The following is a 16,920-nucleotide window of genomic DNA, read 5'->3' as shown; positions in this document are numbered from 1 at the left end:
TCCTTGTTTTCACACCTCTGGGATTTCTTCTTGTTCAACACCATCTGTTTCTCGCACCTTTGGGACTCTTTCCTCTTCAACACTATCCATTTCTTGTTGTCTTTGCGACCTCTTTGTAATATCATTTAAAGCTTTCTTCTCCATAACAGTAATATTTTCGAGCATACTTGACGAAGGCTGAAACATAAACATAAATACACATTTTTTTATGAGTGCAGATTCTATACACTCTTCTGAATTCCAAATATTAGTAACATAAATACATATTTTTATCGATTAAGATTTTGTATATTGTCTACATTTTTCTCAGCATAGTCTTCATACACTCCTCTAGAATATATGCATGGATAAATCAAAGATTGAAGTGATTTTGACTTGTTAAACTGATTTTGAGTAGCGGCGAAGATTTGATTAGTTATTTTTGATTTGGTAAGATGTTTTTCCTCTTTGAATGATGAAGAGAAACCATAGACGGCGATAGTTTTTTTATTTTCAATTCTTTTCTTCTCTCACTTGGTTTCGTTTCTTGATTATTCTTTTCAGTTTTCAAAAGCCCTAATCAATAGTTTGTAACCGGTGGAAATCTAAATCGTGTATCTTACACACGTTTGGTGCGAGGGCTTATCATGTCTTTTCGTTATTTTAAATTAAACTATTTCGGACCTTCAGTTAAACAAAGAATCTAGATGTACCCTTGTAAAGGTAACTACATCCGCGTTGGACCATATCTGTCAAAATTGTCTAAAAATTTTTGGATAACAATAGCAGTCCGTATAGCTCAGTGGTAGAGCGCCAGTCTTGTAAACTGGAGGTCTGTAGTTCGATCCTGCATATGGGCACTTTTTTGAGTTCTTCTTTTTTGCCTTTTTCTTTACTAATGATCGGTTATACAACTTCTTTCGGTCTCTCGTTTCTTTATTTTTTTCCTATCTTCAGCCATTCATGGTCAGATTATTACTGCCACTTCACCGTCAGCCAATTATTCATTTGCTGCTGCTACATCAAATAATTTCTTGCATATCCAGAAGCCTCTACAATCTTTTGGTAAATGTTCCTAGTTTTTTTTCTTCAGTTTTAGTTGTGCACTGCAACCGTTTGTGAATTTGTCTAAGAGAAGACGAATGGCATTTAATTTCATCACTTATTAGTCATGGAAGTAGAATATGGAGTTGGCAGTTGCACATTTGCACCTTGGTCTTGCTGTTTATGTTGGCTCTTGCACTAAAATACAATGATATAACTAGAAGAAACAGAAATTTGTCTCCCTGTCTAATATTGCAATTCACACACAAGCATAATTCATGTGTAGATAGTGAAGCAAGTACCGATTTTCTGCTCAAAATTTTTTCTTACTTGTTGTTGTATCCATTCATGTATAGGTAGGTATACACTGATTGTTAGTATCTGATTTTTGTTATGTTAACATATGACGCCTTGTTGTGCAGTCCAACGGCATAGTCGTGTTCACCAACAGAAAACGTTGATGTGGATCCATGGGATTCGATAAGTTCACTAGATGATACACATAGTCAGGAGGGAATTAACACAGGATATAAAGATGGTTTAGTTTCAGGAAAAGAAGAAGGAAAACAAGTAGGATTAATGTTAGGATTTGAAATTGGAGCAGAATTAGGGTATTTCCAAGGTTGTTTAGATGTGTGGAACTCAGATCTTAAGATCAAACTTAATTGCTACTCATCTAGGATTCAACAGAATATTAAACAGATGAATGAATTGATCAAAACATATCCAGTTTTTGATCCTGAGAATGTGAGTGTGCAAGATATTATGAATGCTTTGAGATTGAATTATAGTCATTTCAGCTACATAGTCTATGAAATTGTAGCATGGAAGGAACCTTGATTTTTGAAGAGGAGATTATTGGTTTCTTATATATGCTATTATTTGTTTTCATATTTTACTGTCTTTGTTCACTTGATTGGATGTCTGGTTTGTTCTTGGATTTGTTTAGGTGTGATTCGAGAACTATGAATTTAATCTACCAAGTTTAGGCCGTTTGTAGTGATTGATGTCAGAAATTTATATGAAATTGTGGTTATTTTGGGTTGTTAATATGGTTCATGATTTTCTAACTTGGTAGTCGATTAGACCAAGTAGTGACACCATTGTTGAGAAGTTCAAATTACAATTATCCGCACTTTTTTTTTGTTGGTTTGTGGTCAATGTTATCCGCACTTTATTTGGTTAGTGTTATTATGTTACAATCGTCTACGTAATCAATTTTCTGTAGTTTGTGGAGTTAGAAACAAGAGAAATGTTGAAGTTGATGGTTGGTTGTTGCAAAGTTTGCATATCTGGAAGTTGAGATGGGAAAGTGCTCGAGTTAATGAGAAAGCTACTAAGCTATGCCAAGGGGTGGCTGCTGTTAACAAATTTGAAGATGAGGCTTATAATCGGGTTGGATAGACAATTGTTTTGATTTTACTCCAAATGCAGTCGAGAAATTTGGTGCCTTTTGAAAACCTGTGGTGGCAATGGTTAAAGCTGCATTTGGTTCTACAGACCATGAATTACATTTTGAGACTCATCCTCGGCTTGGGGACCACATTTGCTTCAACCCTTTAGCTCAAACTTCTCTGGACGAAACAGCTTGGCGTGCAAAGTTGGTAGCGACTGACATTGGCCGAGGTCTTCAAGGTTTGTTGTTTTATCCTTGGGTAGACATGTTAGGATTATATAATCACTCACTTTGCTGCAAAGTAGTTCTGGATCCCATATAAACTCTTAGTTTGAGTTATCATTTTGGTACAAGTACGATACATAGGTTGGAGGATCTCATAAGAATTTACGTACTGAACAGAAAATCTATTTTTATTCCTCGATCGTCCTAGAATCTGTTCCATTTGAAGGTCTACAGCTTCATATACTGTTTCTGGTAGGTACTCACAGCATATATGTATCCTCCCTGTATATACCTATCTGTAATTAGAATGTACTCTTGAGTTGCTTGGTCCAGCGAAAGAACACCAAGCTCTTGTAATTAGAATGTACTCTTGAATGCAAGAAAGTAGTAGTTTGAGTTTTTGGGTGAGTTTTTTTTATTTTGTATGCTCTTGGAGCTGTGGGGGGGGGGGGGGGGGGGGGGGGGGGGGGGGAGGAGGGGGGGGATTGCACTATACCTTCTTTCTTGGTTCTGGTCTAGCTTAGGCCTTCGTTTCTTTCTTTTGCTGCACTTTTTGTTATGCTCCTCTCTTTGTAGCTCTTTTTTCTCTTATTGAATAAAGCTTTAACCTTTTCCTTTCATTTTTTTTATAGAATGTACCCTCTTCTGTACTTGCTTTTTTCTGTCACAAATTCCTGTTTATTCAATTAACAAAAAGCAGCTTTATGCACATAGAATCAGTTTAAACATGGGAATGTCTATGATAAACTTATAGTCTGCAGAATTGCATTTGATTAAAACAGCAGGATAGCAATCAGCAATAATGGGGAGTCCTTTAATAACTTTGTCTTGGTATTTTGTTTTTGTTTGATAATAGAAAGAAAGAAGCAGAATTACAAGTGAGAAGTTAACTCCAATACATCAATCCAGTAGTATGGGAGATGTCGAGAGTAACCCTGATAAGCAAGGTTACCAATGTCTTTAAAGTGTTTGAAGTTGAATTCCTTACAAAAGATACCAGTGAAATTACTCCTTAAGCTAATTATATTGTTAATAAATTTGCAGTTTGCTTGCCAGCAGGTAGTTCTGGTTGCTCCTCCCAAAGCCCTTGATAATTTCCTGTTGGTTCCAGCCAGATTTATTTTTCTGCACTTCAAAATGCTTGCCCATCTCACTACTTCAAGGGAAGCTAGACCGTCTCCTTCGTCTCTGGAGTAGGTTCAGATGGAGTAGCTTCGTCTTCCTATTGTGTTACCTGTGGAAGTTTTGATACATAAACCAATTCCCGTTAGCTCAGTAACTTTATCATAGTTGGCTTGATAGAAGAAGATGAAGAAGTTATATCTTGATTCATTCTCAGTTGGAAGGTTTCTTTGGATTTGATTTTCTGTGGAGCAGGCCTGCAGTTGTTTACATAGTCCAAACGGTCAATTATTTGGTCTCCACTCCAGTGATACTAGGTTTAGGAGCCGTCTGCTGGAAAAAACACTTCACATCTAGCCTTCCCAGCAGATTGTGGCACAAATATCTGCCCAACTCCCCCAATGAGAGGAAAAACTGTTTTTGAACCCTGTTTTAGAGCATAAGTGAAAATTTCTGGGCATACATAATTGTTTTCCCATTTAGGGTGATTTTTTAAGGTGTGTTTAATGGTAGTGCAGTTATCTATATACCCTTAAGGTCTTACATTTTCTACTTGTGTAGGAGATGATCGACAATTACGGATCGCTCAACTCTTCACTAGCAATAGAATTATCTAGTTGTGCACCCAAATCAATCTAATAATCAATCATAAACCCTAGATATAGAAAACACAATTCATAAACTCTAGGTATAGAAAAGACAATCAATGATGATTAAAACTTCAAACAAACTTGTATTAACAAATCAAACTAAACGTCTAGAACATTAACCAATTCATCCTTAACCAACGAAAGTTTAGCTACTCATAATCTATGAAGCACGGATACTGATACGGGGATTCGTCAATTTTCAAAAAATGAGGATACGGGATACGCAACGATACGTGTATTTATTAATTTCATAATAATTTATTTTAATAAATTATATCACGTAAAATAAAATAAAATCTTTAATACTATTTGGAATTAAAAAAAATAAATAGATAAAATCTATCAAACATCTCGCTCGCCCATCACTCATCAATATTGTCTTCATCAAAGAGCACTGTTTCTAGTTCTAGCTCGTCAAGTGAAAAATTGCAACTTCAAGTGCTCTCTCACCGTATAATGGATCAAATACATCTCCACAGATATCCCACACTCTACTTTCTCCTTATGTATAATTTTCACTTTTTCGTGAAAGGAGACGAATATTACTATGAACGAACACTAAATCCTCAGCACGTTGGGATACAATCTTGTTTCTCTTCAAATTGTATATACTCCGATTTCACTCAAATGGAAATATTATATATGCTCCAATCATATTATAGGAAGTATCCCCTCTTAGAGTATCCAAGAGGTATCCCCTACCCTTTTCGTAATTAATAAAAAGGGACACTTTAAATGAAGTATCTGATATGTATCCCCCAGTATCTGATATTGATACGACGTCCGATACGGATACGTCATTTGAAGTATCCGTGCTTCATAGCTCATAATTACAAAGAAAAATGGGTTTCCCCTAAAGGGGTAAACCTAGGTTTAGAGGTAATAAGATGTAATACGAGAGGTGGAATTTAGTTTCCAAGGTGTGAAAGATGGTCTTCTCCCTTGTACTCTCTGTTTGTTGTGGGTGGTATAGTTCTTTTATATCCCCTTTTTTTATTATTAAAATCTTCTTATTGTATTGAGGTTCTTCTTATATAGTGCTCACATGATATGGGGTTTAGAATCCTTTCGGGACCGCATTTTCCTTGATTTAGAAATCCAAATTCGTGCCAAACACGTTACTTACAGGTTGGTTCAACCCAGCCGTAACTCTGAAAAGAAAATCATCTCAAAATACCCAGGGTTACGGTTGGGTCTGAGTCTCTTGGACCTAGCCGTAATTATTCATGTACACTTTTTGTCCATCGCTATTTCGGCTGTAAGTTCTTTATCCGATGTCTGATTGACCTCATTCTTTTTGGGTTGCATTTGTATCATCGTCCTCTACAACGTACAAATACCAAATATTCATTTATCTTCACTTTATTTTACGGTTAGGGTGAACCTAGTCGTAATTCCTTATGCAAATTATAGTGGAAATTCATCTATTTTACGGTTAGGTTTAGGGATGCTTTTCCCAACCGTAAATGTTCCTGGAACTTGTATCCAAGAGTTGTATTAGCACCTTAGAACTTATTATTTTCATGACGGGAATGAAGCCCCTTTCTCTTCTTAGCTCATTTTAACTCCATTTCTATCGATTTCGGATGATTCACCTAAAGAAACAAATAAAATAGAAAAGAAGAGTAGTACAAGGATAATATGAAAGAATTATAACAATTATTTGTATGGATTTGACACTCTACACATATAAATTAAATACCTATCATCGCTTCACCTGTTGTGAGGACTTATATCGCTCAACACCGTTGGATCATATTTCGAAACAGTAAAGTTCTAATATGTTTTAGTAACCGCTCTAGTAATCTCCCAAATCAACAAGTTAATCAGAGATATGTTGAGTTACAAAGGTTCTTCGGTTTAATCAATATAAACTCCTTTGTATCGGTTATATCAACTAAGATATAAATATTATTAATCTTAGTTAGTAATCATCAAAGTAAATCTCAAAGAGAAATATCAAAATAAAAATCACAAATCTATACAACAAGCTATAAAAGGTCTATCAAAATAAAAGAGCTTGTTGGATCTTAGTCAATTAAGTGTGCACGAAGTATCACAAAGATCAGAATACCAAAAAACAAATCTTCCAGTCTTCAAATATCCAGTCTTCACCTACCCAAACAACTTTATTCCCGTATGATCGATTACATACAGAACGGAGTATGTTGAAAATGAACGATTACAAGTCCTATCTTCGGATCTTGAATCAATAAAGCAGATCTGAAATAGTCGATCCTTGATCTAGTTCGAGTAACCTTATATCATAAGATAAGGATCACAGAATAAACAAATTAGGTAATATCAAGGTTTAACTACGACGTTAGTCACCAATTCATTTTTTATTTTTTATTTTGAGGATGAAATTAGAAACATTTTCAGAAAGATCCCAAAAATTGTACTTTTATTAATAGTCATTATTTTAAATCTAGATGGAAAGTTCCCAAAATTTTCATCTCTCGCTCCAACCACTAAACCCTAAAAAGAACAAACCCTAATCAAAATGGGAAATTATAAGAATGTTCAATCAAGAAGTAACAAGAAAATACATCTTCCAAACAAGACTTCCGAAGATGATAATAAGTTTACTTTCCAATTTTCTATATATTTAAATGTGTTTATCTTTCTGCAAATTTGTATGGTTAGATCATCATTCATTATTGCTAAAGGTAAACATGAATTTCATTGGTAGAGTAAGCTAATAAGAATACATCTGGTAGGTTATTACCTGATTTTGGAGTAAATCAAATACAGATAATGGTAAAGGTATACATGAATGTAATTGGTAGAATAAACTAATATGAATATATCTAATATATTATTAATTAGTCTATCAATAGGAGAAACTAAAATCTTAAATCAAAATTAGTTGTATATCCTAAACATATCTTCTTTTTCATTATGCCCAACCCTCACGAATCGTCTGAAAAATTTTTTCATCTCCACAATTAGTCGTCGATTGACCCGCACAATGCAAATAGTGGGAAGTAGGCGTTCTGAATCCTCTTAAAATCCATCAATTTAAGAACAAATAGAAGATGATGGTGCAGAAACTAAAATTGAACCAAAAGTTCAACCGACTGAAGAACCAACTCCTGAAATGAGGATTAAAAATTGTTTATTACAAACCCATCTCTTATTTTATTGTTTATGATTGATATAATAGGTTTAATTCGCGAAAAGTTGGTTTTTAATGATTAGACCACTTTCAAGCCGATTCGATTAGACCAATTTCAAGCCAAACATATCTCTATAAACACTTCAAAAAACTTGATTTGTAGGCTCCAAGTTCGACTGACTCGTGCTGATGAGTTACCAGCCGAACTTCTTCTCTTTGTAGACTCAAGTCTTTCGATCTTGTTTTGACCATAACTTATTCGTCTGATGTCGGAATGACCTCATTCTTTTTGCGTAGTCTTCGTCTTTTCATTATCTTGAAGATGAAGATAACATCTCCTTGATTTTAATGAGTTGAATTTGGACCTTGGTGTTCTCCATTAGGAGACTTCACTTTTTTAACACTTTTATGGTCATTTCCAATTCTTGGTTGATTCATCCTAACAAAGGTTGCACAATAAAAAAAAACGTAATAAAAATTTGAACCCATAAATGTGTATGAAATTAATTTTTTTTAAGACAATCAGTAACATATTCGGCTGATACGATTTTTTGAATAATAGCTGAACTTGGAAGGATATATGGGTTGGTTGATACGATATTTGTAGTAAAAACCGAACTTTAACTTCGGTTTTTTGAAATTCTCAGGAGAAGGTTTGGCTTAGAATGAAAATTTCTTATTATCCGAACATTTAACTAGTAAGTAGGACGTAAGTTACAAAATACAAGTTCGGCCAATAACTATTGTATTTCGAGTAAGCCAAATTGTTCATCTTCTGTAGCATACAAGTTAGGTTCAGCTGAAAATTTCAAGCTGAGCCTATATCAGAAAAAAAAATCAATTTCTTGATGATTTCAACCTACAAAATGAAATTAAACATAATCGAGAAGTATATTTGTTTATTGTTAGCATTGGGTTCCTCATCAATGTATTCATCTTCATGATTTGGCTCTCATCATTATGAGTTTGAGTTTGAGTTTAAGGTTGAGTTTGAGTCTGGGTAAAATCATTCTCATAATCTAAAATCAGCCATTTTCGGATTATTATTGTTGTTGATGTTTATTTTCCTAGCTTTTCTAGATGAAGATTGTCTCTGCTCATCCATTTTGATTACTTGAATCAAAGTACACGTTTTTTCTTCACTTATCTTCTCCGTCTCCAAAAGAAAAGTTAACTTTTTATTCTTCTTCTCCCAAATTTATCAACACAAAGTTTTATAAATTAATTATCCCTAATAAATAATCATTAATATTTAACGCTAATCAAGATTATTAACAACTAATCATCATTATTAGCCACTAATACTAAAAGGGAAGTTTTGCCATTATCAAAAATATTTGATTAAGGGGCTTTTAGATTTACTATCTAATGACCCGGTATTGTCTTTACTTGATATGCCTTAAAAGATTTATGTATTCCCAGAAACAGGGTTCTTGTTTTTCTTGAACCAGGATATACACCATTCAGAGATATTATTAACAGAATGAGTAGCTCCGTTAAGATTAATATTGCATTTTGCCCAGACAACTCTTGTAAAGCCGCATTCCATAAAGAGGTACTAGTTTCAGGGTGGTTTTTACAGAGGAGACAACTAGGATCAATGCTATGAATGTAGCAGAGAAATGGCCAATCACGGTAGGATATTTGTTTTGATCTCCCAAGCAAACATCTGAATCCTTGGAACTGTGTTAAGTTTCCAAATTTGTTTGGCATTTTTATAAATGGTTTGGTCTTTTTTTTAATGATTCTATAAGAACCAAACATATTTTAGATTTTCACACTTGCACAATTTCAAGTTCTATATACAAACTTAGTAATGAAGTTTCGGAAAAAGCTTTAGAAAATATAACTAATCAGTTTAACCATTCAGTCACATCTCCGTAACAATTTACCAATCTTACAAGGAAAATGTAAGAAATCAGAAACATTTTCGGAAATATCCCTTAGAGTTGTACTTTTACTAATAATCATTTCTTTCAATTCTAAAAGGAAAAAAATCCCAGAAGTTTTCATCTCTCGCTCCCACCACTAAACCCTAGAAATGACGAACCTCGATCAAAATGCATGGGAAACAATTATAAAAATGTTCAATCAAGAAGTGACAAGAAATTACCTCCTCCAAAAAAGAATTTCACGTATAACACTCCCTCTGTTCCACTTTAGATGAGAGTTTATGGTTTTTTTCTAGTTCCAAAATACTCGACCGATTTTGATATTTTCCACAAAACTACTAAGAACACCCTTGAAATTTGTCTTGAAATCATAATTTTTCTTTTAAAACATAATAATAACAATTAATGTTTGGATTTTATTTTTTACGGACATGGATGATTTTTTTTTAATCTCTTTCATTTTTCTCAATCTGGGTGAAAATTCCAAGATCCTCATTTAAAGTGGAACAGAGGGAATATGTAGTAAGTTTACTTTTCAACTTTTTAATAGGTTCAAATGTGTTTGTCTTTCTGAAATTTTTATGTTTGGATTTTAATTTAATGATAAACATGAATCACATCATAACAAACTAACATGAATAGATCTAATAGGTTATTACATGATCTTGGAATCTATCCAAAAAAATTATGGTAAAGGTAGACATGAATGTCATTGGCATAATAAACTAATATGAATAGATCTTATAGGTTATTAATTAATTTTGAAGTTTATAAAAGAAATTACTTGATTTCGGAAGTTACCCACATGAAGCGCAATTGGGCAAAATTGTACAAAAAAAACACCAATTTCGTGTTTAATGATTATACAGGAGTCAAACCTATTTTAGATTTTCACACTTACACAATATCAAGTTGTATATGCAAACTCAATAATACAATTTTTTTAGAAACAACTAAAAAAAATATAACTAACCAGTCTAACCAATCTGTCATATCTCCATAACAATTAACCAATCTTATGAGGTGAAAAAGTAAATGAGGCACACCTAATATATGAAGATAAACTATAATAGCAACAACGTTTTCCTTTCATATCGTGATGAAATTTTTTGTTGCATGTTTCAGGTAAAAGGATGAAAACAAATCTTTCGTGACTCGTAAAGTTTCTTACCTATATGATTGTTTCTCTTCATATACAGGGGGAATACTAAATTTTGCACTTGTCATTATACTAAGTAATTTTTTTTCTTCATATGTCGGGCGTTTTTCATATAAAAAAAAAATCACCTTGCAGGATTTGTGGATTGTTGTAGAGATGTGACAAAAGAGTTAGACTGGTTAGTTATATTTTCTAAAGATTTTTCTGAAACTATATTACTAAGGTTTCATATGCAACTTTTGTGCAAGTGTAAAAATCTAAAATATGTTTGGTTCCTCTAAAATAATTAAACATGATATTGGTGTTTTTTTGGACAATATTTCCTAATTGCATCTCATGTGGGAAACTTCCAATATCTAGTTAATTTTTTTTTACAAACTTTAAAATCAAGTAATAACCTATCGGATCTATTCATGTTAGTTGATTTTATCAGTTTAGTCTTAAAACCCAATAAATACGGTGTTTACGACTAGGAAATGATGAACTCCTATTCGCATCTGGGTAAAATTGGGGATAACCCAATCATAACTCATTCAAGACCATGTTATGGAAAATAACTTATCCATAAATAACTATCGATCAACTTTAGTGGCAAGTAACCCAACCGTAAAAGTTCCTATATGTTGGTATCCGAATCTACTGCTGGGAATAGCCATTTACGGCTAGGAAATTTGCGAAATCTTTCAAAAACATGGGTTATATATGTTAGAGCATTGCTCGGTCGAACTCGTATGCGTTGCTATCTCAAACATGTTTGTCAATGTTAGTGATCAAAACTATAAGTATTGATTTCTAGTCTATTATAGCTAAGTCTCGGACTAGGATAGAAAGTGTAGTTGAGCTCAAGGACTTCATGGAGATTCATCATACAAGTAGAAGAACTACTCAAGGAACCGGTGGAACTTCTCGACAAAAAGGTATGAGAAGACTTGAACTTATCTATCACTCAAAAGTCTATCTACTCTATATCCTACTCTTTGAGACAAGAAGTAGTATGCTATATATATAGACTTTGATTATACACATTTGGTATTTCGAGCCGAGTATACCTCTCCTATCTATATCTCGAAATATGAGTTGGTAAGCTTTTCGATTTAACCAAGTTTATCTTTACCATGTGACAAAAGTCATGATATGTTTCAATCATCTTGAAAATTGCTTTGACGAGAAATGGTGTAATAACTGTATAACGTCCTCTAAGAATGTTTCAATGATTGAAACGAGAGTTTAGATTGCATAACCAATAGTGGACATAAGCATTATTATGGAAACACATTTATGTATAAGTCCTATTCCTTGAACCAAAGTTTGCGAACTTTGTTGATCAAGAGAACCGGAAGAATGGCGTGAGCCAAGTCCGCGAACTTCCGAAGTTATCAAACCCGAGAATTTCTGCTGGAGTTGACAAACTACTTGCGTGAAACTAAGTCCGCAAACTGGCGAAGTTCTCATACCCGAGAATTTCTGCTGGAGTTTGTAAACTCTGCCCGGTAACTTAAGTCCGTGAACCTAGTATGCAAACTTGAGAAGGTTATATATCTAAAGATGATTTCTGAACTTAAACTTAAAAAGACTAAGGAATGCAATTTGCAAACCGTGGCTATAAAATTTCATGAACCAAATCATCTTTGCTTCAATTGTGTCTTGTGTAGTACATGAGATTTCCTTGCAATTGAACAACTCTCTAACTAGTTCATTTGAAGTCATTTGAACTAGTTATGGTGAAGAAGAACGTAGTTGATATGAAATGATCATATGGCTAACCTTTTGGTTAACTATTGTTGAACCAACAAGTGCATCATTTGGGTACGGTTAACAAACCTAGAAGCGTGCATTGTCAAGTTTGTATAACAAGCTAATTTTTCGATCTAACGGTTGAGAAATATTAGCTTGAATCTAAATCAGATTTTCATCTAACGGTGGATATTGATTGCTTTGTTACCAAGGTAACTTAATTGAAAACCCTGATTTGAAAGACTATATAAAGGAAACTCTAGAATCTGTGCAAAACTAATCTCCACACCTCACGTGTGATACTAGTTTGCATACTAGAGTCGGTTATCCTTTAAACTTTGGTTTTCTTCTTCTAAAACCAGGTTAACGACTGAAAAATTTCATTGGGATTGTGAAGCCAGACCGATACTACTTTTATCGTAGTTGTGTGGTATGATATAGCATTTTCTATCGTACGAGTACAATCAGATTGATTGGATTGAGATTGATATCTCTGATAGGCAAGATATAAAAAGTAATCACAAACATCTTCGTCTCATTGTTTGTGATTCCGCAACATCTTGTTTCACTACCATACGATTAAGATTGTTGTGAGGTGATTGATAACTCTAGGCTGTTCTTCGGGAATATAAGACCGGATTATCAATTGGTTCCTGTTCACCTTGATTATTATCAAAAGACGGAACAAAACCTTTTAAGGTTTATCTGTGGGAGACAGATTGATCCTTTGATATACTTGTATGTGTAAGACAAATTTGTTTATTGTCAAAGCCTGCGACTTTGGGTCGTAGCAACTCTTAGTTGTGGGTGAGATCAGCTAAGGGAATCAAGTGCGTAGTATCCTGCTGGGATCAGAGGCGTAGGGAGTACAACTGTACCTTGGATCAGTGGGAGACTGATTGGGGTTCAACTACAGTCCAGTCCGAAGTTAGCTTGGAGTAGGCTAGTGTCTGTAGCGTCTTAATACAGTGTGTGTTCAATCTGGACTAGGTCCCAGGGTTTTTCTGCATTTGCAGTTTCCTCGTTAACAAAATTCTGGTGTTTGTGTTATTTCTATTTCCGCATTATATTTATAATTGAAATAATACAGGTTGTGCGTTTAGATCATCAATTAGAATATCCAACCTTTGGTTGTTGATTAAATTGATTGATCCTTGGATATTGGTCTTTGGTACCATCCAAGTTATTCCTTGTGTTTGATTAGAACTCGCAGTTCCTGCTTGAGTAAATCAAATCAAGAGAGAGATATAAACTCGTTGATATACTTTTAATTGATTGAGTCTTGTTGATTCTCTTAAAAGTGCATTCGAGTTTGTCCATACAGATTGCTAAGCGAAATATTGGGTGGTGTTGTTAGACCCCCATTTTTTCAATAGCTAAGTGTTCTTTATTTCCTAGCGTAAAAAACACTTGTATTAAAACTTGAGTTTTCAACCGGTTGCGGCTAGGGATTCTTCATTTCCTAACCGTAAATAACAAGAAAATACATTTACGGTTGGGAAGTTGGTCTTCTTCCTAATTGACACTGCAACCCCACTTTTTGATCTTATCTGAGTGATTCTAACTCAACGACAAAAGAAAAGTGTCGTTGTCGAGTTGAAATTAAAGAATCAGGTTGAACTTGTGCAAAATCTTGTTCTTCGTTTTTTTGGTTGTGTTATTGATGATGAGTGATTTTGGGATGCTTATGATTAAATGGCATATCTTGAAAACAACCACAATTAGGACGTGTACGAACCATTCAAAATAGAGTTTTACAAAATCCAATAGTTGTATGGGTCTTCATTGCTTATATCTCCGAATTTTTGTTCCTTCTATTAAAATTTCCTTTCTGGTTATTGATATCAGATATATTTCAAGACGTTGGTCTTCCATTGTGGCTTTGCCCATATGGCATAACTCTTCTACACGCAGCAGGTGTTTGTTCAAGCGCCTGAATGGCTTGTTTACCATATAACACTTGCTAGTCTTGGCTTAAGTCTGGAAGAAAATGGTGGATTTTGATGGCGCTACTGAAATGTAATATACTCCTGGAAATGTGAAACCATTGTATTCTGTTTTTGAAGGATCTGAAGAGGAATTGTATAGTGAGAATCTTATATGACGTTATATGAGAAGATTCGAGAAATTGATGGAGGTTTTAGACAATCTGAAATTGAACAAGGAATTGGGTTTTTGTTGCTGGTAATTGGGAAATGAATGGATGGGTTACTTTTGATTTTGAATTGCAGATTTGGTAGTGTTGGTGCTGGGATGTTGTTGGAGTTATGGGAAGAATGAACTGTTTGTGGTGATGTAATAGAGTCTGCTAGTTATGGATGCAGTGAGAGATTGTTGGTCTGACAGAGAAAATGGAGAAATGTTGTTGAATAATTTGGTATGCATCTATGAAAACGGTTGCATAACTTGTTATGCAGTCCAGAAAACAGTTGCATAATACATCAGGCAACAACTTTTTTGTTACTATTGAAACCAGCAAAACAAAGACTGCATAACTTGTCATGCACCTAGAATAATATCTGCATAACATGTTATGCAGTCGTGAAAGGTTATGCATCCGAAAATACGGCTGCATAATGCATTATACATCGAGAAAATTGTTGTAAAATCTTTTATGCATCGAGAAAATAGATGCATAATGCATTATGCATTTATTTTTTATGTACGCACTAATACAATGGCTACATAACTTGTTATAGATACCTAACTTTGTTATGCAGTGGAGAAAATGGTTGCATAATTCGTTATGCGTCTGCATAATGCGTTATGCATCCTTTTTGGTGGCTGCATAATGGTTATGTATCAATTTTTCGAAAATTTTACCTAAAATGATGATCACCTCCGATTTTTTTTTGAAAAACAAAAAATTGATATTGTTGTTTGTACTCGTTGTGTAGCTCTCTTAAAAATATTTCCAACGACATAAAATTTGTAAAATTCCAAGGCACGGTTTTTTAGATATGTTATATCCAAGTTGTGTTGTCAATTATACCCCTGATGTATAACCTGTTATGCAGACATTTTTCAAAATTTCATATAATTATGGTGTCACGGAAATAATTATGGATGTCACGGTACCTAAAATTAATTGTGGACCTGACAATGAAAATATTATTTTTTTTTGGTCGTACACCTAATTTTGATATGCATTTGGGCTCTTTTTTTTGGTTCCACCTTAAGTCGGTCGGGTTTAAAACTTGTTATTGGACCCAAGAGGGCACGGTCAAAAACTCAAAACCCTTCGTTGGTAAACATTCTTCTCTCCTCCCTCTCTGAGCATCTCAGAAACGCAGAATTCTCCGCTGCTGCACCACCACCACACCACCGTCTCTAGTGAGTTGAGCAACACCCACCAGGTATGCAGCATAACAACACACTCCCAGTCTTATAAAACCCTGATTTTGTTTGATTAGGGTTTTTCAAAAGGAAAGATCATAACAATACCCAATTAAGCAGAATTGATACTTATTAGGGTTTAATGGAGGATCAGGGTGAGGGTTTAACGAAGTATAAAGGTATAAGAAAACGTAAATCGGGTAAATGGGTGTCTGAAATTCGAATACCAAAATGTAAAGAACGAATTTGGTTAGGTACTCATGATACACCGGAGAAGGCAGCTAGAGCTTTTGATGTTGCACTCTTTTGTTTACGTGGTCGAGGAGCTACTACATTTAATTTCCCAGATAATCTTCCGAATATTGTAGTTTCTAACTCGCTGACTCGAGCTGAAATTCAAAAAATTGCTGCCAAGTACGCCAATGGAGAAGTAGAAGAACAACACAAGGAAGAAGTAGAAGAACAACAACACAAGGAAGAAGAAGAAGAGGACATGACTATTAATCATAATAGTATTAGGAGTAACAATGATAAAATAGATTGGGATTTTATGGACTGCCTGTTATCGGTTCCGGAGGGTACGGGTAATGCGTTGAGTGCGGCTGATTTCGGTGTTAACGGTTGTGCTGTCTAGTTCATTGTTAGTTTCACATGTAGTCCTAATGGTCAGTATGATTCAAATTATTAGCTGAAACTATAGTTAAGATTTGCTGGTTTTTTATTATGTCATATGCCTCAGACAAAATGTTATTGTAGGATTTACTTTTTTTATTCGGTAGGAAGCCTTATGCGGATTGAGTTGTCTGTAATTACATGACATATATATAGTTGGTATGAGAATCTTATTACTTATTTTCTCCTAGATGATTTTATGATCCTTATCGTTGTCTCCTTGAACTACTGCGTTTCTCGTTGTATATGATCAGAGACTAAATTTAGTTGAGGAGAAGGTGGTATATCAGCAGCGTAGTGTAGAATGCTGTTACCGCTTTCCTCAGTTCTGGAATTCAATTCATTTATGTCTTCGTCACTCTTTTTGCTTATGAAATTAAAATTTCATTGTTTCTTGCTCTGGTAGCAATTAGTACAACTGTTTATGTCTCCATACTGGACTTAATTAAGCAAGGACACTGCTCGATGACTTCAGGTGTCCCGTTTGTTCATATTGCTTCATTTTTTACAAACATTTATAACATCAGACTTTTGTCGTATGATTAGTATCAATAAGAATGGTAACATACTACACACCAGTTTAGAAGCTCAAT

At 34.3% G+C, this 16,920-nt stretch overlaps 1 protein-coding gene and 1 non-coding gene across 2 annotated transcripts; both read left to right on the top strand.

The window, feature by feature from the left end:
• The first annotated feature begins 767 nt into the window (after positions 1-767).
• On the top strand, positions 768-839 carry TRNAT-UGU. The gene has a single exon. It is a non-coding gene; the product is annotated as a tRNA-Thr (tRNA).
• Positions 840-15,797: 14,958 nt separating this feature from the next.
• Positions 15,798-16,289, top strand: LOC113359169 (ethylene-responsive transcription factor ERF018-like). Its single transcript, XM_026602845.1, has one exon. It carries the CDS (start codon positions 15,798-15,800, stop codon positions 16,287-16,289), a length of 492 nt encoding a protein of 163 aa, XP_026458630.1.
• The last annotated feature ends 631 nt before the right edge of the window (positions 16,290-16,920 follow it).

Source organism: Papaver somniferum, chromosome 3 (genome assembly GCF_003573695.1).
Source record: "Papaver somniferum cultivar HN1 chromosome 3, ASM357369v1, whole genome shotgun sequence".
NCBI lineage: Eukaryota > Viridiplantae > Streptophyta > Magnoliopsida > Ranunculales > Papaveraceae > Papaver > Papaver somniferum.
The sequence above is the reverse complement of the archived record's forward strand: the minus strand, read 5'-3'. Positions and strand labels throughout refer to the sequence as shown.

What these genes read in the sequence shown, in the direction of transcription:
- LOC113359169 (XM_026602845.1), top strand. Translation starts at nt 15,798, where the DNA reads ATGGAGGATCAGGGTGAGGGTTTAACGAAGTATAAAGGTATAAGAAAA.